Below are 24519 nucleotides of genomic sequence, written 5' to 3' on the forward strand. Positions count from 1 at the left end.
TCCCTGCCTCTCTTTCTCTTTCTCTTTCTCTCTCTCTCTCTCTCTCTCTCTCTCTCTCTCTCTCTCTCTCTCTCTATTAACTCAGGTAGTTACCTGCAAGACTCCCTATTATGATTAATTACTGCAGATTCTTCTCCTAACTGTGTGCACTTTCAAGGAAGAGATGGAATTAGGAGTAATTAGTGTTTCCTCTACGCTTGAGAGAATGTTTCTCTCATTGTAACGTTACATTCCCCGAATGTTTAATTTCCTCACGTCTCAATCTTAATGTGGTAAAAGCTGAATATGAGAGCTTTGTGCATTAGGGATCAGTACTATCAAAGATAGTTGTAGAGGTTCCAGAAAAGGAACGATGAGAGAACAAGGTATGGTCTTGTACAGTATGTTCAATATGTTCTCGTATAACACAACGAGACCGTGAAAGCATCCACCGTGAATCACGTAGGATTGTGCAGAACACGTTGGTGGTGTGAGAATCAATAACACAGAAATAAGTAAGTAGCTTATAACAATGTAAATATGATGTATAATGATAAAAAGATACAGACTAAAAAAAAAGTGCTGCAGCAGCATAATCACCTGGAGTCTCTTGACTGCAGATGACGGGTGCTTGCTGGACACATAAGTTATGCATCAGGCTCTTCCTGACTGCAGCCCAAGCCAGTCACTCTGAGCGTGTGTCCCGCTGGGTGGGTGCGGCCCATTAAAGATGCACATATCATATGGCGCACCTGTCAGGACTCTCCAACTCGGAGTTCCACCGTTGGTTTTGGAGGAGCAGGAGGGAGAGAATGTCGGGGCTGTTTTCAGGGATGAACAAAATGTCCATCTTTAGTCAAGGGTTGGTTGGGTTTGACATCAAAATGTGTTTCAGAATCCTGAAATATTTGAATGTCAGACTTATTTTGCAATAAAAAAATCAATCACTTGTGGTGGTTGTTAGCGGGACATATAGGCTATATATAGAAACCCACCTTGTACTTCAGTAAATCGTGTTGCACATTTCATGGTATTGGAGCCAAATGGAATTTTAAATGGTCTGTTAAATGCTTGTTGGTATCTGCTTATGTAACTATGTGTATTGTTTTTGGGGAGTCAGTGTGGGTGTATTCGTGTGTGCGTGTGCGTGTGCGTGTGCGTGTGCGTGTGTGTTTGTGCGTGTGCGTGCGTGCGTGCGTGCGTGCGTGCGTGCGTGTGTGTGTGTGCGTGTGTGTCAGTCTTGTAAGGGACACTGCTGATGGCAGACAGAGCCTTGTGGGGGAGTGTGTGACAGATTCCTGCTGCCTCCCCTCTCCCACGCTTCCTCATGGACAAGCTCTGGAATTAGTGGGGTGTGTAATGATAGCCTTGTGCTGCTCTGCTCTGCCTCCTTGGGGCTCTCAGGCTCTCTCTCTCTCTCTCTCTCTCTCTCTCTCTCTCTCTCTCTCTCTGCCGCCAGTTCCCATCCACTGCTAGCCCAAATGTGCACACAGACACAGACAGACCTTTGAAGGTTGTGCACCTGCACCAAGGGGATCCTATTCTTGTTTGAGTCATGATTTGACTCATGATTCTTGTCATGGCTCTGTAGTCTTGGGTTATTGCCCTGTCTCGAGAAGAGATTGCTTGTTTGGCCTGCAGAAATAGTCATTTTGTGCACTTTTTGGTGCAGATTATTAAACCTCTAGGCTGAGGTTGGCGAACTATTGAAAATGTGTTGTGGTGAAGCTAAAAAACTTCCATTTCCACTCATTTGTGGCTGGCACTTCCTCTGTTCATGCGGATGTGAATCTGCACCTCTGCCTTATGTCTTGCGGGGCGGAAATATGGATGCCTCATTAAAACATGTTAATGTGATGCAGTGTCCTGGATGACAGTGAGGTGCATATGGTGCTGGCTCATCAAAGCATCACTGTTGGATGCAGCACACTTGTAATGCCTCTATGTTTTTACATGGTGTGTCAGTCAGTCATGAAACATGAGCTCTGTCCAGATATGTTGCTTTAGTCTTGTGTTGTGATGTGCATCCAGCAACTCACATGCTTTTGGTCCCACTCAGTAGAATTTAGTTTAGCGATACTGTGGCACCAGGTATTAAAAAAAATCTTTACAATTATGATTTTGATTTAATGTTGGTACATGCTTATCTACTCTGGAAATCCAGAGTTCTCAGGAGAGTACAATTTGAATTGTGTCTGCAAGATACTCTGGCAATGAGCAATGATGCAAGTGACTTTTACCCCAGGCATCGGGGGAAACCAATCACATTGATGTATCTGATATAGGGGGGCCAGAGGCCAGTTAAACTGATGACAACAGTGCTGCATCGTTCAAAGTCAGTAAACATTGGTCGTAGTGTTATCCAAATGTCGAAGTCCGGAATCAGTCAGAGTAAACATTGGTTGTAGTGTTATCCAATTGCATGCAGTGAGATTTTCAAATACATGCTTGGTGCCACCCCTCGAGTTGGGCCATTACATTATTCGTGGCCAGACCCTTAATATGAAAGATTCCCAGGGTCTGAATTTTCCAGGCTAACATGCTTCTACCTCTGGTAACGTTGCCTCTGAAGTCCACAAGATTGCACAAGACCATGGTCATGTCTTGTAATAAAAGATAAAGGAAGTCAGGTTTGAGAATAAATTTACTAGACCAAGATGGCAGCAGATAATTCCAGTATATGAAATGTAACATATGTGTGGAATAAAGGACAAAATATCACTGTACTAAATTCTAATACTTATGCTGTATCATACAAAGTATACAATAATGTATATAATGTATTGTGATCTAGATATGATGGTATTGGACCCTTCTCTCTGTGGCATTTCCCACCCCATAATAACCACAGGGTTACCAGATCTAATGCTTTATCATACAAATCTATTTTATAACAAAGAAGCGCTGAAAATTGTCCACTAGGTGACAGATTGGTGTTGCAGGTTTTGTCCAAAGTAAAAGAATCTCCGTTGGAGCTACAGCTTTGAAATCAAAGTGAAATTGGAGCGTGGTGTCAGTTCAGGCAGGCCACAGAGTCCCACGCAGCATCTCAGAGCCTGCCACTAACTCCGCTGACAACAGTTCTGACGGCTCAGTCCATTACTCGGCTGATCATCACTTGCTCTTACAGTACAGTTGGTGGAGATCCTTCAGGGCGCCTTGGTTAAGCTGCCTACCTACTCTTGCTGCTCTCTCCGCAAGCCTTTTTGCAGCCCACCTCCACACCATCTCCTCCTCCACCCCACCTCCACCCCATCTCCTCCCCATGCATCTGACAGCTCAAAGTGTAGTTGATGCCTGTTCTGTTCCTGCACCATATGGGAGGTTTATCTTTGCCTCTCCGTCTGCCTTTGGCTTGCGTTATTTGCACATGGAGGGCCAGACGGCTCCCAGAACAGACCCGTACCGCCAGATGTAAATTCATGCAAATAGAATTAAAACGATTTATTTGGCAAAGTTATCCTGACTGAAATATTATGGGTTTTTTTTTTCAATACCTATGTGGCTAAATATCAGCTAGCTTCTTAGCAGGGCATCTTCCTTTTATGGCTTTAATCTAAATGTAAGCTTTACATTCCAGCTCACTTTTGATGATCAGGTCAGAATTGTCCACTGAGACTAGAATGTGTCTCATCCAATCCAGTAACTTTGACGGTATTATTGAGTTCTAGTATAGCTACAGTACGACAGTATTATTGAGTTCTAGTATAGCTACAGTACGACTGATTTGCCTGCTACCATTATACCCTCCTATGGATAATAATTATCACGGTTGTTAATTGATTTGTTGCCACAAAAAGCTACTGCTATAGCTGCATTGTATCTGTGTTTCTCTCCGTTGGGCCTTGACAGTAGTGTTGCTGTATTGTATCCCAGAATCTAACCTAATTTATCATCAACCCAACCGTTTATTCCAGAAAGAGAACAAAAACGTCGACATAAGCCTTGCTCCAAGGCCCAGGTATTATATGGATTCCATACTGTGTGCCAGCGAGCCCCCTCTGCCTTGGCAGCAGAGGCTGCATATGACACATCTAATCCTCTAAGAGCTTGAGCTTTAGGTGGGTTTGAGGACTGGGTTTGTGTGAAGCGTGTGTGTGTGTGTGTGTGTGTGTGTGTGTCTGTATGTGTGCGTATGTGTATTTATGTGTGCATGTTTGTTTGTGTGTGTGTGTGTGTGTGTGCGTGCGTGCCAGCTGTAGGCTCATTAAAGCAGCAGGTCTTTTCTCACCACCACCACCGCTCCGTGCAGACCTGCCATTATGGCCGTCCACCCGCCCGGTCGGTAGCAGTCAGGTGAGCCACATCTTAATCAGTCACACTGCCATTTATCTCCCCGTCCACCCGCCGGTCAGCGGGAATGATTACACCGCGCTGAGTCAGGTCCAGAATAAGTGCTCCCTTTTGCTGCCCACGAATAACGTGAGCTAAAACGACCGGTTGGTCCCTCTCCTGTATGCCTACACACACACGCACACACACACACACAAACACACACACACACACACACAAGCACACGCACGTTAGCCCGACGGATCCTCCCAGGGCTCTGCCCTGTGACAGCGCCTCTGCAGTCAAAGATGCTGCTGTGTGCTTTTCCCATGCAGCCTGGCTCACGCGCTCTCCCACTGCAGCACTCTTAACGCGCCGATGTCGAGCTCCATCCCCATCAGCTGTACCGGCCGCTCCCGATCGCCCCCCCGATCTGCTCTCCGTTTGCCCACGGGTGGCGACAGTGTCTTATACCTCACCAGTGATTTTTCGCATCCCAGCTTAGGTAGAATGTGCTGGAAAGGTAGTTTCTCACACAGCTAAGGCTTGTAAGTAAGGGAGGCTGAACGCTGTCTCTGTGTTGCAGTGAAAAGGGTCCGGGTGGAGACGTGCTCCTCCCTCCCTCGCCTGTTGGTTCTGCCTTGGCTCTGATCCCTGTCAGGGGGGTGGGGGGGTGGTGGTGGTGGAGTGGTGGGGTGGGGGCTCACTGCCGCATAGTGGTGGTAGGTGCAGTGATGGGGAAGCAATTCGTAGCTGTCCCACATCTGAGAGACTTTCTGGCACGCACCTCGACACCAGCACAATGAGCACCTCCAGAGCGCCGGAGACGCACGGAGCGAGCCCAGCCAGTCCACGCAGCCAGAACACACCCGGCTGAACGAGACCGAACTGCCCTCAGAGTCTCCACACACACACACACACACACTGACACACACACTGACACACACAGACACACACGCACACTCTTACAGCCATGCAGGACGAACGAGAGAAGAGCTCTGAGGTAAGGAAATCAACTCTTGCTTAATAAGTGATGAGCGCTCGCTGAAGTCGCGGAAGGGGGGTGTGTGAACGGGCTGCACGTAGAGTAGTAAAATGTGAGGAAAAATCTGCAGTAGTCTCTTAAGTGTCTCGGTTGAGTTTTCCACACTGTGAAGTAGGAAGACCCCGCAAGTCTTGTGTGTTTGTGCTTAAAGGGAGACTCTCAGTTTTTGGTTCCGTCTGAAGAAAAACAACTGCAGTAAAGTCTTGCCCTGTAACAACTCTCCATAACTTTCCTCCCTCCCTCTCTCTATATCTCTCTCTCCCTCGCTGTCCGCCCCCCTCGCAGTCTCTCTTCCCTCACTCACTCTCTCGCTCTCTTTCTACGCTTTCTTCTCTCCTTTCTTCTTCTACTCGTATAACGAATTCTATACACCCTGCTCTACTCGTATTTGTTATCTCTGTGTGTGCACGGCACAAACACTCTTTCTGTCTTCCTCATTTTCTCTTTGTCTTCAGTTCTTTTTTCCACTTTCTTTCTCTCTCTCTTTCTACCCCCCTCCTCCTTCCTCTCTTTTGCTCTCTCTTTCTCCCCCAGCTCCCTCTCTCTCTGCCTCCCCCCCCTCCCTCCTGCTTTCTTTCTCTTACTCTTTCTGGGTCTTTCCATTAAAATGGAAAAACGACTCCCCAGACAAGCAGCTTGGCTGCAGCCTGAGCTGAGCTGTCTCTAAAGCATGTAGCGGAGGCTGTAGCCCTGCTGGAGTGTGGGCTTGCCTGCGCTAGCTCTTAGCGTCGGTGTGCTTGACTGGAAGCTCCGTGACGCCCCGGAGTGGATTATGTGACAGTGGATGGATGTTGTTGGATGCGGGGTGGGGGGGTCGGGGGGCGGAGGGGGGTGGGTTGAGGGGGTGCGTGTGTCTGAAGCTGATTCGTGGGGGCAAGCAGCGGCCTGACTTCGGTCAAGCCTGACACCATACACACACACCCCACGCAACAGGAAGTAGCGCTCACATGCTTAGCTTGTTTTGGCCCGGGGGCTGGTGTGCCACTTGGATTTGGAGAGCGGTGACGTTTTAAAGGGGGACAGCTGTGCTTGTGGCGGCCACCTGGGCTACGCTGAGCTAGCGTAGCGGGCTGCATTTCCAGTGGACAGAGCAAAACACGCAAAAGCCAGACGCGACCCTCTCGGCCCCCCCCTCATTAGTCCCAATCAGGAGGACCGGACACATTCTTCCACTGCCCCGTTCCCTTTCACTCGTCAGAATGTGGCCATTGTTCCGGGAGGCTCTCGTGTTTCGGCCCTCGCCGCAAAACTGTCCACCCCTCGCACGGGAGCCGGGGGGAGCTGGATCCGATTACCTCCCACTCTCTCCCTCTTTCTCTTTCTCTCTCTCTCTCTCTCTCTCTCTCTCTCTCTCTCCGTGGCCTGGAGAGGTAAGCAGGGAACCGCAAACAGACAAATGTCCTGTTCCTGTCCCCAGACCCCCATCCCTCTCCTCCCACCACACACCACACACACACACACACACACATACACACACGAGCGCACACACACACATGCACAGGTATCTCCTAGCAGTAGATAACACCTCCTCCTGGGACTCCCCTCCATCGGAGAACTAAAGCACATCAGCCTCTTAGATGTGGATGTGCCAAATAGAAATGTTTATTAAAGGGGGTGCATGATCAAAAACAGGCCTGTGCCTAGAGACTGCTGATTCTCTTCAATGTCTCCGATCCAGTGATGCAGCTGCTGCTTATTGGAAGTAATGATGTCTTTGGTTTGCGTGAGTGAGTGATCAGTCTTTTTTCATGATCACAGCACGGCGGAAGACGAGTCTCTATCTGTCATTACACTTAAAAGTTGACGTGGAATTATCAGTCTGTGATGTGCAGCTGAAGTCGACGCTGTCAAGCCGTAGCTGTAGATGTTGCCTTTTGATTATCTTGATGTTTTTATTTTAGGCGGCTGTGTTTGTCTTTGCTGTTTCCAGAAGGAGATCCAACTGACAGCTGATTTGTGATGTTTTCGTAACCTTTTCATCTCCAATTTTGGTTATAATTTGTCATAAGCAGCACAAAGTGACAGTGGCTGGTGCAAGTTGGCCCACTTAGTGGAGTGATTCTCCATTACTTCATCCAAGATGGTGTATGTAACATCCACACTCTTATCAACACATTGGAAAAAAAGCTCTTAAAAGTTCTTGGTGTGTTTTTTTGTCTTATATTCATTTGATCCTCCATATTTGTATGTTGATTGTCTTTCCCAGTATTGGAGTTCTGCCTTTGCCAGTATTGAATCAGCCTCCTCTCGCCTCTCTGTGGAGTTTTATGTCATAACCCTTCAAACCAGTCTTTTAATGAGTCTCTGCTTCTTTAATTAGTCCGTGCTTTTGCTGATTAAGTTATCGACATTTCCACACTGGCCTTAATAGATTTTGATGCTTGATGTGGACGAAGGTTTCTCACCTCTGAAGTGAAAGTGCACAGTAAGCACTTTCCTCTGTTCACCGCTCACCATGCCTTACTCTTACTACCAGTCTTTCTACTGGGCTTTTGGTATAAATGCGTTTATCCCTCATTGTTTGCATTGTGAAACTAAGATAAAATGTCAAAACATTTTTACCTATTTTACTCATCTTAGTCAGGGAAACCAATGTGGAGGGTGCTGTACCTCAGAAAGGAAAGTATTATGTGTGTGAAGGGGGGGGGGGGTTGGGGGGGGTGTATGTGTGTGTGGGGTGTTTGTGTGTGTGTGGGGTGTTTGTGTGTGTGTGTGTGTGTGGTGTGTGGGGTGTTGGGTGTAGATTGGGGGGAGCTGTAAAAATGTGTACTCCACCACAGAGGGCGGCCACCACCCCCATGATGACACACCACCTCACCACAGGGCCTGTGTAGTGTTACGCTAAACTAATTTATTTGTGTGAACAAATAAACAAAAATAAATCGGAGTGGAAATGACACTCTGACAGTGGGGGGATTGTTTTCTGTTTAACCTTTGGACGCTGCGTGTCCCACCGCTGCCAATGCACTTAGTCAAGGTGGTCACACCGCAAAGTCCCACCGTGTCTCTGTGTGTAGCATGGCTCTAGCCTCCACCGCTAGCTGTGAGACCAAAGGATCCAGACCTACAGTAGTAATGGTGTCATGTTGCAGATCCTGAACTTGTAGGTGATTAACTTAAGGGGAAAATTTGAAATCTGTAGGATAAATCTGTAGGATAATTCTGTCGGACCTACTCTCTAGCGTCCACTGCGTTCCTCTTTGTGAATTGCTTGTTGGTAATTATGTTTGTTTGATTAATTCAGACAAGCCTCTGAGCCATTCAGAGAGTGAAAATAATTGTTTATCAACATAATGAGGCATGTTAGCACTAAGTATTATTCTACAAACATACAGTACTAATGTAGCACCAGCTGTAATAACACATGCATACAGTGTGAAGGTGATTCTTTTTGTCATTCAGTTGCTTTTACTTTCTGTTTACAAATTTGGAACAGTAGCAGCCCGTAATGGATGAATAGAGTTTCGGCTTTGTGCTTCATGCATTTGTCAGCCTATATGCTTGTTTTCTCTAGGCTGTCTTTAATTGATCCATTTGCATAACAGGGACTCCGCAGCCAGTCCAAACAGGCTTGCTCCTCATTGATAGCTGCCTTTGTAAGAGATAAGCATTGATGTGCAGCACAGGACGTTACTGCACAGCCCACAAATTGGCAGAGTTACCAGTGTGGCGGGGAGCTGTTATGCAGCCGACAGCGAGCACTGGGAGCGGAGAGTAGGTCTTTGAGCTCAGCTCAGACATCCACACACACACACACACACACACACACACACACTACACACACACACCACACACACAGACACACACACACACACCACACACACCACACACACACACACACACACACCACACACACACACACACCCTGGATCCTTTCATGCCATGCCCTCGTGCCGCCTCCGAGACGCACTTTTAATTGGACTTCAGCGCCATAATTAAACGGACTGTAGAAGGGAGCAGAGCGGGAGGAGTGGGGGGGGCTGTTAGGAATCAAAGTCCAATTGAATGTTCTCTTTGCTGCCATTCTTGGGTCCAGTTCGGACGTGAGCCGAGCCGAGCGAAGCGATGGCTCCTCAGGGGGCGAGCCCGCGCTTGGCTGCCTGGACGGACGAGCAGCTGTTCCTCGCTCCCGTTCCTGCTCCCGCTCCGCTGGGACACGTCGATGCTCTGGAAAACCGGCAGCTTCGCAAAGATTTACGGCAGGCCTGGTTCCTTTTTTCCCCCCTCTCTCTCTCCTTTTTTTTTGGCATGAAACATTTGGCAGGTCTTTGCGTTTAATTGTTTTTGTGGAAAAGCACTTAGTGTGAGTGTGCTCCGTAGTCACTCGCATTTCATCCTACAGCATTCTTCAGCCAATCTGGTGCTCAGGTAGAGCGCTTGCTACACACGCTAGTCATACTGTACATGAAGGGTGCTTTTATGAGCAAACCAAACAAAGAAAACAAAGTCAGCCTAGATTTTTTATTTTTTTTTATGCAAAAAAGCATAAATCTGTTTTATTGCTCAGCTGGATTCCAGAAAAAAAAGATGCATGGAAATGTCTCTCTGCTCTTGTTTTGTTGCTGTAGTTCAAGCCTGCCCTGCGTCTGCTCAGACACAGGGATGGGAGTTTCCCATTAAAGGTACCATCAAATATTAATGAAGCCTTAAGGGCTCACCACTGCAGGTAGGCATCGTTGGACGGGATTGCGGAATAAATATATGCCCCCACCCTCTCTCAGCATCTCACACTTGTCAATTTGCGGGCTAGCATACAATTAAGTTTAGCATCAGAATGTTGCAGAGGCCGTTCTTTCACCTTGAGATGGAAATCGGGCATTGGAGTTAATATGGCTGTGGAGTTGCATGGGGCTGTTGTTGCCAACTTACGGCAGAAATTCTGTTGGAAGCGGCGTCGGAGGCCTGGTGGAGAGGAGCTGGAGAGGGAGCTTTTTGCAAGTGAAATGAGGCTCTCTGTTGCATTCACATTTTTATTGATTTGGCAGACGCTTTTCGCCCCAAGGCAACCCACTTCACAAAGAAGAAGAAGGTCCGGGTTGGAAAGCCGTACTCCTGTCCTTGGTGCTGTGCCAGCCTTCATCTCCCAGGAACCTACAGGAGTCTCGGAAAGACACTTGATTTACTGACGCACCTGTTTTTTTTCCCAACACTGTATACAGAAGCAGCTTCAGTCTTGAGGACGTGTGCCCTGTCCTCTACTCTCTCCACCTCCCGTGGAACTTTCCAGCATATGCTGATGCAGCAAACCAACAGCTCTCCCAGGCTGCTATTAGCGCAACCGCAACTGTTGAACATGCCGTATTCTGCTATCACGAGCTGCACTTAGGCCAATGTCTGTCTGCAGTTTCGAAATGGCCCTGTGTTTGGCCAGTCCTAACCTATGGCATGCTATCCCCTTGCTTTGATCTCCCTGTGAGTCTGTGCTGCCTGGACACAAGGGCTTTGGCGCAGTCTCGTTTATCTTAAGAGTTATCCCAGGAGAAAAGCCTGCATTACAGTTTGTTTAGGTCAGGGCACTGTCGAAAGTCTTACTGCGAGACAAAAGTTATGACTCTACGGCTGTACACTCAAGGAAATGTTTCAGCGCAGAGATGTACTTTCTGGAGTGCTGGAGCTGTAAATGATGTTGCTCTCTCCACCCCCAGGACATCGTCCACAAGGGGGTTGGAAATGCACCACTCGCTGCAGGCTTTACAAGCCACTCAGCACGAGGGGACTTAGAGGGGGAGCCATATTATAAGATATGGACAATAAGCTGATGCCACAGTGTTTGCAAGCCTTATTGATCCAACAAAGCACCAGGAAGTGAGTGTGTGCCAACACTCAGTGGCCAACGATGCGCAATTTCCTGCTAGAAGAGCTAGAAGGGCGGTCAGACCTGCGCCAAGCCCAACATGTGGCATTGCCGTATCGCAGTGCCGGCGAAAGTGAAAGTAAATGTGTGGATCTGCCATGTGATTCAGACCTGCTCCAAAATAGAGTAGAGTTCCTCCTTGGCCCGTGCTACACTTTTCTGCCAAGTTTCTTCAAAATCCAGATTGTTGTTTTTGCATAATCCATCACGCAGACGTACAGACTGGCTGAGAAAATTGCATCGAAAACGACCTCCTTGGCAGAGGTAATAATTGGGTACTGTTGCTGTGTATAGTCTGTGGAGGGAGAGGGCTGGGCTTCTGTAAGATTCATTGCATGTCATGTAAAAACATGCTAGAACACATTTAATCAAAGCACTGTTTATTCAGGCAGCTCCCTCCCTGCAGCCATTGGAATGCAAAGTGACTTGATAGTGACGAGGTCTGGCATATCAGTGATCCTCAGCGAAGTCGCAGTGTGAGATGCCTCTCTCCACACACAGACACGTCACCTCCTACATTACTGTACATCAGGCACAGGCAAAGGGATCCTTTCATGCATACTGTACGTCTTGTTTTATGAGTCACAAATCTGCTAATGTGACCTTACTGTAGGTACTGACATGTGAGAGATTGTTGAGGGAACGGATATCATATGGGATGAGATGGCCTCTCTCGGCTGTGAGGGGACTCTTGCAAAGAAGGGCATGTTTAGTGACAGGCTACATTTGATTGCAACGTTATGCACAGCTTGAATAGCAAGCACCAGGGAAGAACAAGGACCTATGGTGTCACTTCTCAACGCACTGGGTATCCCTTTGGTGTCATTTTTTAATGTGCAGAGTAGTCCAACAGACATTCCTGGAACTCTGGGGTTGGTACATTAGTGATGAATGGGGTGGAATTTGAAAAGCTCTCAAACTGGTTAAATAAATCATTACTCTGAGCATGAAAAATAGCCCGTTCATGTCGTTTGCTTTCAATGTTCAGGGAGATCCATTAAAACATCTATCAGATGACCCAGTAATGTTGAAAAGTGGCGATATGAAAACAAATTCTTGCATAGTGGGCCTTTAGAAACAGAAATGGCAAATGAAAAAGGAATTTGTATGTGGCTGAGATCCTGATCAGTGCTTAGTTCTGCGCACAAAGTCAGCGCTACCACTAGTCGTGAGAAGAGGACGTGACCTGCATGACCTTTCGTTAGCAGGTCGTCTAATTGTCTAAGCTCCGAGGGTGCGGCACGAACGGACTCGGACGTAGCTTAGTCCACTGCGCTGTCCTCTCTCCCTCACTGTCGATGGGCGCTCTCCCCTCTAAACGTCCCCTCAGTCCTCCTCATGGCCGTGTGAATGCAGCAGGTGCTCAGAGCTTAATGGCACTCCATTACGGGCTCTCACCAAATGCCCTCCGTATGGAAGACCCTCTGCGCTAATGGGCCTAAGTGGCTTTTTATTTCTTTAACCAAAAATGCCACCGGCTTCTGGGTTATTGTAATTTACCTCCCAACACCTTGATTGCATATCAATGGCACAGGTTCATTACGCAGATGTTGCCCTTTTGAATATATTACGATGCGGAGCTTACAAGCGGGGATTTGCATAAAGAGAGCAAGACCCACTGCTCTGATTAGTGATGCAGTCCTTTGAAAATAAGTAACTTGAGTTGATGCTGTTCACAGTGGCGTACATGTTGCAACTGAGGCCATTGGCACGAGGGTGGCTGATTGCTAGATGGCTAATGGAACTTTGGTCCTACTGTGCCATCTAATGGCCAAAAAGCTCATTTTCATTCATCACTGATCATCGCCTATTGCAGACGGATGGTAGATGTAGATGTGCATTATGATGTGCACGATCGTGGGTCTCTATTCTGTCTTACAAGTATCATAGTGGACAGATAGTAATGCTTTCAACCTGATCTAAGTGGTAGTCGTCAAGAATTTGTTCATGAGGAATTTCTTTACCATTAATCACAATCTACGGTATGCTTATGAATTTTGATGCTTCATTTATTGACAGCATTATATGCTTTGATGTGTGCGTGTATGTGTGTGTGTGTGTGTGTGCGTGTGTGTGTGTGTGTGTGTGTGTGTGTTCATCCATGCTGTTAGTTATTGCATTGTTTATAGTGTATGAATATTTATCAACATTAACCTTTCAGAGTTGAATTGCTGTATGCTCTCTTTTAATTATTGCATTAGTATTAACTTCATTAAAGCACTACAAAAACGGGGTCATCCTTTATCCGTGTGTGTGTGTGTGTGTGTGCGTGTGTGTGTGTGTGAAGCTAACTGTGAGCTTTAGTGTTTGTGTTTTGATGCGTGAGTGCGTGCCTGTAGTAGTTAAGGCTCAGAGGCTTGAGTGTGTTCTCAGATGCACATCCCAGGGCTCATTGCTGCTAACATACAGCAGTCTCCGCTTTACTGCACACTACATCCATCCGCCCGCCCGCCCGCCCGCCCACTCTCCTCACAGGCTACATGTATGCCCTGATCAAGCCATCCTGCGCTCAAGAGCAACCGTGCAGGATTACTGACTGATTTGCAGCAGGGGCATGCAAGCATGTTATAATCAATGATGTTGTATGTTAGATTATGTGTTTGGTGCAATTTTAGCGTCTGAAAAATAGATGGTTCGAACCATGAGGAAGATTAAGTGACATGGTGAGCGCCATAGCTAAACGGATTTGGCGAGTGGTGTTGCTGTGCTTTGGTGATGTTCTCCATCATTGCATCACATTGCATCACATGATCTCACATGCTGTTGTGCTAAGCTTTACCTGATGCTTGCATAGTGAGAGCTGCCTCTAGTGCTTGGAATATAACAGAAAAACAGAAGATCCTATGTGGGAATGGACCCTTGTGATGACTAAATAGGGAAAAAGCATCATCATGAGCAATTAAAATATGTTCTATTTTATTTAATATATTATCATTTTGTATTTCAACAACAATAACTGTATTCTGTCTACAGACTCTGGTCTATCTCCTTTCAGGCAAACAAACTAGACCTGTAGGTCAAAGTCTGTTTAAAAAACTACAAAAAAAAGACTTCACTGACAGAGGTCATAATTTTTAGGGAGGACTGTTAAAGGTTTTCCAGCGGGGATGAGCTGAAGCTAGCTTTCCATAGCAGAGGTGTGATTCAGACCAAAATGGAAATCAGCACTCAGCATTAGCGCTCAGCTTGGGCTCGATGTAGTATTTCTGCTTTTAGTAAAACAGCCCAAGCAGGAGGTCCTTGTGAGTCCAGAGCGTGACAGGGTCCGACGAAATTTTCCAATTTTCACCTGTTTCGTCACCTCTGTCCCGTCTCGGCAGTGGGCCCCCTCCGCAGTGCCCTGGCATCGGGTCCACGGGCACAGGCATGGCCACTCACGCTCATCCTCACTAGGCGCGGGTATATTTAGAGGCTCACTATTTGGCCATTCTACTTTCAGGCGAAGTTGGGGTTTGAGTCTGTACATCGCTATTTTTATTTTGTCTCCGATCATGTTTAGGGTTTTTGCAACCCATTTACAGTACGAGTTAGATTTAGTGTCGATTTAGTGCGGAGCACTGTGTGTTTTTTCCTTTGCAGCTTCAGGGAGGTTTGAGATAAGCCAATCCTTTGCTGCATCTTGAAAATGGCCATTTTCTTTTTCTGTGTTTGTCGTGAAAGCGATTGCAATATAGATAGAAAGCGTTCCCAGAGGGCCGTTCCATTAGATTGCTTACATTCAGTCCTGTTGAGCAGCCACATAGGGGCACAGTGTCTCTCAATTACAACGCTATCAGCACTCTGCAACTGTAAATGGGTTCCAGCTGTTTTGATAAGGTCGTGGTTAAAGTGGAGAACATCCTCCTTCTCCTGAGTGTTTTTAGATTTGAATGTATCATTCATTTAGCTCTGCTAGAGAGTCAGTGGGTTGTTAACAGTGCCTCATGAATACGGTGAGATATTTGTTTATTACCATGCGGGAGCTAATGGAATATTAAACGGCAAGGAGAGTTTGAGACTTTCATCATGCTGTGAAAGTTTGCTTCATTAATATGGACAGGTCACGAGCAGTTTACTTGACTGATGTGTTATTCTGAAGGAGAATGAGAGCTTGCCTTCCTGTTGAGTTTTTGTAGCCGCTTTATACAAATATATATCATTTATATGATTTTAACCAGCAAACCTTATTATTATTATTATTATTATTATTATTATCATCATTATTATTAATAATAAACCTTGTTGTGAAGAAGCAGACATAATGTCATGCAGGGAATAATTGTCAGGCACTAGCCACAGAATAGGCTGAGTCAGAGCTGTGCTTGAAAAGGGAAGAGAGAAAGAGAGGGAGGGAGAGAGAGAGAGAGAGGGAGGAGGAGGAGACAGGGAGGCAGGCAGTCAGGCTCTGAGAGGCATTAGGGCTTTGAATGGACAAGCACAGGGAAGAGAAGTGATGAGGAGAGAGCGAGTGAGTGGATACGAGAGGGAGAGAGAAAGAAAGAAAGAGAGAGAGAGAGAGAGAGGAATCCAGCTGGCGTACACTCTTTGGCTCCATGAGTGAACGAGAGAGGGAGTTTGCGTGTGTATGTTTGTGTGTGTGACAGAGTGCGTGATTTATGAGAGTGTTTGTGTGTTTGCGTGTGCATGCACGGGTAAGACTCGTTCAGGAGTGAAGCGTCTCTCCTGGTGCTTCCGTTAGAGCAAGTGCTGCACTCGTGCCACCTAAGGAATGTCTCCCATTGTCAAAAACCCAGAGTGCTTCTACCCCATGCTCTGCCACTGTAAAATAGCCTGCTCCAACAACAGGCTATCGCTGATGTTTGGATGCAAGGTAGGGCACAACTGCTTACTGGAATCAAATTTATGCTATGTGTGGTTGAAATCATTGCTTACTACGTTAGCCTAGCTCACTGTAGAATTACTCTTAACATGTCAAGTGGAGTTTATTTTTGTGTACGTGTGTGTAGCATAAGATGTCAGTGCGGATGTTTCTCCACCTTTTGAAGTTTTCAAGACATTATGTCTGTGCATGCTGTCATTTACAGAAGCTTTCTTCTAGCCACAGAAGGGCTAAACTGTCATTTTACTTTGAATTGAGCTATTTAAACAGAATTTTGTATTGGACCCAGACCAGCTGTGTGATATAGGCTGTGTGTTTTGTGAGTTAACTCTTGCTCTGACTGTTTGTGTGTCTTTTAACAGTCTCACATGTAAATGCCTGAAATAGTTTCGTATTGTTTTCTGTGTCAGCTCATTTCTACTCACAGTCTGTTATTTCCAGCCTGTGTGCCTGTCAGTGGAGACGGTCACGTTAATAAGGTGATTCAGATTGTCTCTCTAATGTGAATCATGCAGGGGGGGCGGGGGGGAGGGGGGTGCTGGCATTTAACGTTGCTGTGCACATGGCTGTCTTGCACTGCCATCGTAGAGGATGGCAGCCTCGATGCCCTCGAGCTGGACGCAGGAAACGCTCCCATATGGAGCAGCGAGCCCTGTGATGACATGGCCCCGTGCAGAAATATGGCATGGAGGAGTGTGGGGGGATGTGGATAGAGGAGGAGGGTCCTGGGGATCACTGGAGGGACGACGAGGTGTGCGTGCATGGGAGTGTTGCTGATGCTGCTGATGTTCCTCTTCTGGATTGCCACAGTGAGTTTGACTTGCTCAGAGTAGTCGTAGTAACCCACATTCCCGCGGTGCTCACTCATTACTGAAGAGGGGAGAGACAGAAGGGGGATGAGAGAGAGAGGGAGAGAGAGAGTCAGAGAGAGAGAGAGTCAGAGAGAGAGTCAGAGAGAGAGAGAGAGAGAGAGAGAGATTCAGACTGAGAGTGAGAGAGCGAAAGAGAGAAAAAAGAGGGGGGGGGTTGACGTGGGTTAAACTCACTGGATGTGGCGCTCCAGCTTATGAATACATTATCTCCCCCTTGCTTTAATTAGCCCATAATTTACCATTTCTTACATTACACTTCACACGTAATCCACACGGCAGAGCCAAGTGTGCGCTGGATTAGCGCAGCTATAGGCCTTCGGGGCAATTTCATCTGAGGCTTAACCTGCTCCAGCTTATCCAGCCAAGGAGTCTTCTCTGAAATATTGAAATGTTAAGTTCTGTGTCACATTTTTTGTGGTTGTATACCGTAAGTCTTTGATATACTCCGTTAAGTATATTTCTCACACTTTAGCCGGAGCTGGAGTTTAGCTGGAGACTGGCAATTGAGGTGATGAGCTTTGCTACTCGATGGCGAACACCTTAACTCAGACAGCTTTGGAGACTAGGCCTTACCACTCCCCTTTGAAGATGAAAGCTATAGTACAGCTACATATTAGCACAAACATTTTGCTCCAATTTAATGGAGTGAAATTGCAGATGAAGCAAGACGCTAGTCAGACCATACAGTACATGCACTGTAGACAGCGATGTGTTGAGTCTGGTTTACAGATAGGGATTAGAGATTAAGCTGAATTCTACATGCAATTCTAATTGATATGTGAGTATCTCAAAACAGTCGGTGTGATTTTCCCATGCCTCCTCTGCCGTCATTTTAAATCCCAGGGTTCCATCCACACTCCCCCGGGATGCAGCAGGTCCCCACTCGCTATGTGCATTTGGGAGCTGAGGAGGAGGATGATGAGGAGGAGGAGGAGGAGGAGGATTAGGAGGCTTTGGGGTGGACTCTGTCCGCACCCATCTCAGAGCCCTGGCACTGCCACTGGTTGAGTGTTCGCCCAGTGGGATAAGTTGTGTGTGTGTGTGTGTGTGTATGTGTGTGTCGGTGTGTGTCGCTGGGGAAAGGGGGTCAGCGCACACAACTGCGAGGAGATTCCGCACCATCCCGCGCAGAGCCCGCAGTTCGCCGGCAGCCATGCCACCTCCCATTCCCGTCTCATCTGGCCTTCCCCAGCGGAGCCGGAGTGAGCGAAGGAGCGAGCGGGCGGGCGGACGAACGAATGAGCGAATGAGAGAGAGAGAGAGAGAGAGAGAGAGAGAGAGAGAGAGAGAGAGAGAGAGGAGAAAACCACTGCGGCACGTGATCGCCACTGCTATAGCAGCGCAACACACACACACACACACACGCGCACACACTCACTCACTCACACTCGTACTGACACAGAGCGTTCACATTAACTTACAGTGGAAACCTCCCCAAGCACAATGCACATCTTCTCTTTAACATACATTAATGCACTTTTACAGAGAAACAGTTGTCGGACTATATACATATACAAGCGCTAAATATTAAATACAGTTTCCCCTAAAGCGCTTAATTGAAAGGCAAATGGTGATGCTGATGTAGGCACTTCACTTGCTTGTACAGTAATGCCTGTAGTGTCTCATTGACTCATTGACCAGTAATGATGCGGAGTCTCCTCCTAGCCATCCCTCAACAGGCCCAAAGCCCCAAAGCCAGTCATCTGTATGTTCTGATACATCAGCAGGCACTGATGCCCTCAGCCTCTACAGCACCACAGCATCTTCTCTCTACTGTACGGATGTAGCAGGGTTAATGTTGTGTGTGTGTGTGCGTGTGCGTGTGCGTGTGCGTGTGCGTGTGCGTGTGCACATGTGCATGTGTATGTAGCAGGAATAATGTCGCTTCCCTGAATTTTCTCACATGAGTTGAGTTTTATTTTTTTTTAAGTATAGCATTTTCTTTATTTTTCCACGGTTGTGTAGGGAGCAGGGGGTGTGGCGTAGGTATGGCGTGGGGCTTATGCCCACGAAAGTGGATGACAGTTCTCCCCCTGTCTCTTTCTGGTACTGTGCAACAGGAGAGCATTCTCGCATGTGTGAGCACACTGAGTCATTTTGTTTTGAAAACAACACAGAGGAAGAGCAAAAAAAACCTCCCGTTACATACAGTACGTTCATGCTCAAGTGTCACGGTGCTGAAAACTCCCGTTACATACTGTACGTTCAAGTTCAAGTTTGGATCGCACTGGCATGCATAATGACTAATGTATGTGCAACGCTATGATAAGAACTGGTAATATAGCAACTGATTTGACCATAGCCAAGTGTGTGTGTGCATGTGTGTGTGTGTGTGTGTGCGTGTGTGCGTGTGCGTGTGCGTATGCGTGTGTGTGTGTGTGTGTGTGTGTGTGGGGCCGTGTATGTGTGTCCCTGCGTGCGTGACGTGTGCATTTGTGTTTGACGTAGTTTTAAGTAAAGGAACTTTCCCCATTCTCAGCATTCTCGTGGTTTCTGTTATGAGCCATGGCCTTGCCTCTGGGCTCTCAGGCTGATAGCAGCCTCCTAATACAATGGCCATCAAGGAATTCTGAGTCATAGCTCTAGTTTCAGGGCCGGCGTAGATCTTCAGGATGCTATTTAGAGGTCTCCATGCCTCACACCAATGCGTGCAGTTTGTCTGTGTATGCTTATATCCCGTTATTATCCGTGCGTTTCATATGAAATGTCCCCGGAATCATGGAGAGTTAAATCAGTTCCACTTCTCTGACCTTTGGCTCGTCACCATGCCTCGCTACGGATGGGCTGCATTTATTTTCTTCCCTGTTTTATAAGCACCACATTCATACGTTCTGGTCGTTAGCTTTATAATTGAACAAGTTCACCTAAATTACTTTTTTTTACGAGTGTCGAATTACATGTGGCTACACTGCATGTGGTTTGTAAGCCCCCCCCCCCCCCCCCATCTCTTAATGAACAACATTTATTTTGATTTTTTTCCTCCTTTTGCACCGGGTATATAAATAGGTCCCCTTTCCCCTGAGTGGTTCATTATGTATTCAGTCTCGCATTTGTCTTTATAAACCAAAAGGACATTTCCTAGCGTTTAAAGCAGCTGTCAGATGGCCTCTACCCCGGAGCATGAATCACTCATGGTTAAACCATACATCAGTGCCTCAGCCCTACACCGGCTACAGGAGGCACCGCAGCAGAGCAGCTTGGCGAACATCATGGGGAATATATCTCAGCCGTGGCATGGGATGAATGTATTTTAGACACGCTTGTGTGTGTCTAGGCTTGTGTGTGTCTAAGTTTCCCACAGCGAATAGAAATGTACTGTGTGTGTATATACAGTATATATAGATATTAACATGGAATTAACGTGACTTAAGATTCTCATTTTTTGAGGTGTCGGTTGGCAAGGTGGTAAAAATATTTTTCATGTACTTGTGTACAAATTGTAGTGAATCCACATTCGTCTCTAGGCCTGTCTTGTTGCTGTTATTTAGCGTGTTTATTTTGCAAACAGCAAAAAATAGCATACAGTCGTCGGCTGCGTGTGTCTACATGCCTGACAGACCTCCTGACTACAAAGGTGCTGCATTGCTGGAGAGGGAGCGAGGCTAGCATCCGTATCAAGCCCATGAGGGTTAGCGGTAGCGCAGGCAGAATGTGCAAGAGGAAGGGGAGAGAGCAGTGTTGTGCCTACAGTACACAAGTGTAGCGTGGATGCCGAGGAGGAGGAGACGTATCTGGGCCATCGCAGCGTGATGTGCTGTGGGAAGCACATCTGTCCACACAGAGTAAATAATGGCAGCTGTGTGATGAACGCTCCAACATGACTCATTGGAGAGGAGAGCGATCGCGCTTTTTCTTTTCTTTTCTCTCTCCTCTCTCTCTCTCTGTTTTTGTGACACGTCCCTTTGCACTGTAACAGGAACATGCTTAAGAATCTGCGGCTTTTTTGTGTGTGTGTGTGGCAGCGAGTGTCTTCTCCTCTCAAAGTGTATTATATGTGTCCTCCACAGTACTGACAGTTGTGCTCTGCATGTGTTTAAATGCTTGTAGAGTATTGTAAAGAGACGTTCCCTTTATTTCACCAGCGCACAGTGTGCCCTGAGGGTGCCTTGGGTCGAAGCCTCTCAAATATGTCCAGGCTTGAGTGACCACTCACAGTGCGGATCCAAAACAGCGCAGGTATAATGCAAAACATGCCCCAGTCTTTGTCCTGTTCCAATGGAGAGGACATCCATCTTATTTTCTAGCTTATTGCTCATCACAATTTTCTTGAAGACTCTAGAATGACCATGGACCACACAGTAACCGGGCTGTTCTTAGTGAATGTACTGTACTTAGAGAGCATTTAGACGTGACCAATGCCCAGTTAATACATTGTTTTTCCTTCCCTGTTTTGAAACAAACTGATGTCGGTTGTGTTTGCTACCTGAAGCTGTTGTGTTGTTGTTGCTGCTCGTGGTTTCTGCAGTGAAAGGCTTCTCCTCCCTGATGATCAGCGCCTCTTTGAATGTTTCTGTTGACACTCTGAGTTTTTTTTGTGACGTCACACTCTCTTCATCACTCAACCAGAAACCTTGCCTGTACAGAAAAGGTGACAATCAGAAAAGAGGGATAGGTACATGCCACAGTATCCCAGTTGTTGTTGTTGTCGTTGTTGTTGTTGTCGTCGTCGTCGACGTTGTTGTCGTCGTTGATGTTGATGTTCTTGTTCTCGTTTTCCTGGAAAAATGTTCATATGCTGCTTTTTTTTCCCTCCGAGGCCATTTCCAGGTTACTGCAACTGAAATGTGCTTTTGCACCAACTCTGGTGTGCGTCTGAACACAGGCATTTATAACCCCTCGGCCGCGCTGTCTGAATGTGTGTAGTGTCTTGGCAGACATTTTGCGGAGTGTCCAATTAAAGCAGTTTCTCCAGTCTCTGCCTGACCTTCCTCACCCACGAGCTCTAAGCCCATGCCTCATTTATGAGCGCCCAAACAGCACCGTTTTGCTGCTATCTCTGCCAGAGAGGAGCAGCATGCAAACAAGCAAAAACCCTCCATCGTTTCTACTGTATGTGCCTTAATTGGACAGCCTCGGTCACATTACTGTATGAATGTAAACAATAATAATACGTAATTAGTTCTGACATCTGCCATTCATTATTTTATGATCTTATTATTAGAGACTTGAGAGAAATAAAGATGGAATTAGCAAATGCGGCTGTTTTTGCGAACGCTTGGCAATGCCGTGCCTTTTTTGAGGGTTAGATGCCACCCAGTCCGCGAGGTGCCCATCTGTGCCACTGATGCCACGCCATGGTATTATCAAGACTAAGTGCTTTATCTGCCTCTCTGGCTCACGCCTCGCCAAACCCGGCTCGGGGGAAAGCCTCCGCGGGCTGGGACTTGCCGATCGGCCTGGCTGGATAGGCTAATTGTTGGAAAGAGCAGCGTGCCACACACACACAAAGACCCCAGCTGCCAAAGTGTAAAATGCCTGTAGTAGGAGTCCAATAGCGGTCTCTGAAAATAGTGCATGCCTGAGGATTTAGTATGTATGTCCAAACATGGAATGTCATTTGTTTAATTGAATGCATACGCCACTGTTGAGAGATGTCATCGTGAGACCAACTTTGACTAACTATTGAAAATGAGAAAGTGGAAAAAAAGAAAAGGTTGTTTCCCTCTCTCTGTAATGGAGGTGATGTGCGTGCCAGGCTCGTCTGCCCTACCGGCCTTCATTTTGCAAGCTCAGTTTTCACTTCAGTGAGCGCAGAAACATGTTGTGAGGGTGACGCAAAACTACTAAGGGAATGAATGACATGGTGACAGAGTGTGCGTGTTTGTGTGTGCGGTGTGCGTGTGTGTGTGTGCAGTGTGCGTGTGTGTGTGTCTGCGCGTGTGTGCGTGTGTGTGTGTGTGTGTGTGTGTGTGTGTGTGTGTGTGTGTGTGTGTGTGTGTGTGCGTGAGCTTATGTGTGTTTGTGTGTGGTCCTGGTCTTACCCCCACTCCAACCCCTCAGTATCACCCTGTCACGGTCCTCTGTCCTGTTTGGACACTGGTTCAGGTTGGCTGGCCAACTGTAAGATCCCTGATCTCAAAAGAACTCTGGATTGAGCATCTAATTCCACAGCTGACACGGCAGTGAGGGCCGTTTTTCATGGGACTAGTTGTGCTTACTTAAGGGGCATTCACATACGTCGCTACTCGCACATCGCTCCTCGCTTCAGTTAACTGTCAATCATCTCTATTCTACATTCTGATTTGGTACTCGCTTCACTCGCTTCACTCGCATCGCTGGAAGTTAAAATTATTTTAACTTTGTACCCGCCCACATCGCATCGCTAGTCCTCGCATCGCCTGTCCTGGCCACATTCAGCTAGAACACATTCACTTTACATTGACAGTTCTCGCTCAGAGATGGGCGAGTAGCGACGTATGTGAATGCAGCTTTACCCCTATTAGTAGACTGGGTAAACCCAGACCGATCTGCCGGCGATTTGATTTCGCCCTGCAGCTCAGGCTGGAAGTCCTGTCCACATTTGCTGGAACCAATCACAAACTAGCTTATCCACCAGGCGCACCAGGATCATTGGTCTGATTGGTCGCTCGAAGGACTATTCAAATGTGTACAGAGTCGTTTGAACTATACCCATTGATCATGTCTCTTGTGCAGTAGAAATTCAGCACAGACTCCCCAGACTAATGTTCAATTTTAAAAGATTGAGCTTACTCTGGTGATAGCCAGGCTTCGCTTTTCTGCGGAAACTGAGCTGCTATAGATTTTGTTTTGTGAGAGTGGGGAGAAAATTAACAGATATCATAGAAACAGGTTAAAGTTGTTTAATGTCATTGAGAAATATGTGATGTGAGATGTGATTTCACATGTAAATCTATGTGATGGGTATACAGAAGTGATCTCAAAGGCTTGGAACCGTTTGAAAAGCACTGGTATCATTGTTGATAGGGCCGAGGACATTGGGTTTCTGGATCCAGTGCTCTTTTAAGATCCGATTAGAACCCCGCTCTGCTGGATCCAGTGTTCTTTTGAGATCCGAGTAGAACCCCGCTCTGTTGGATCCAGTGTTCTTTTGAGATTCGAGTAGAACCCCGCTCTGCTGGATCCAGTGTTCTTTTGAGATCCGAGTAGAACCCCGCTCTGCTGGATCCAGTGTTCTTTAGATCCGATTAGAACCCCGCTCTGCTGGATCCAGTGTTCTTTTGAGATCCGAGTAGAACCCCGCTCTGTAGGATCTCTCCTCCCTCCACAGCTCCACAGTTATGGATGAGGCCATTTTTCACAGCTGGAGCTAAAATAGGCCACCACAATGTAGACCTGCTGATGGGACTTGGGCCCACTGATAAATGAAGGTGTATAATTACTCATGTATGGACTTACATAACGGGAGAATTTAAACATCAGCGACTATTCTATATCCGTTGGCATGCATGTGGGCTGTGAGTTACTGAAATGCAATTATGGTTCATAGAATACTACAGGAATCTTATGCTAAATGGGGAACATTTTTATTCATGGCCATGGTAGAAAAAGCTGGCGCGTGTAGGCTGAGGCTCATTCAGAGAGAGCTGGCTGTTTGCCTTTTATGATGAATTGTACTGTATTGTGTGAGTGCTCAGTACAGTGGATGAGTGGGAAGAGGCTCGGCAGAGGAGCGATTAAAAGCTGTTCATTTGCAATA

General features: G+C 46.8%; 1 protein-coding gene across 1 annotated transcript in view; it reads left to right on the plus strand.

The window, feature by feature from the left end:
- Window positions 1–5125: 5125 nt before the first annotated feature.
- Window positions 5126–24519, plus strand: part of dlg2 (discs, large homolog 2 (Drosophila)) — a 129206-nt gene continuing 109812 nt past the window's right edge. Inside the window, exon 1 of the mRNA XM_062536680.1 lies at window positions 5126–5254. Coding sequence (XP_062392664.1) covers window positions 5225–5254 — 30 coding nt within the window. The 5' untranslated portion in view covers window positions 5126–5224. The remainder of the gene's footprint in view (window positions 5255–24519) is intronic.

This window comes from Sardina pilchardus, chromosome 5, assembly GCF_963854185.1.
Source record: "Sardina pilchardus chromosome 5, fSarPil1.1, whole genome shotgun sequence".
NCBI lineage: Eukaryota > Metazoa > Chordata > Actinopteri > Clupeiformes > Clupeidae > Sardina > Sardina pilchardus.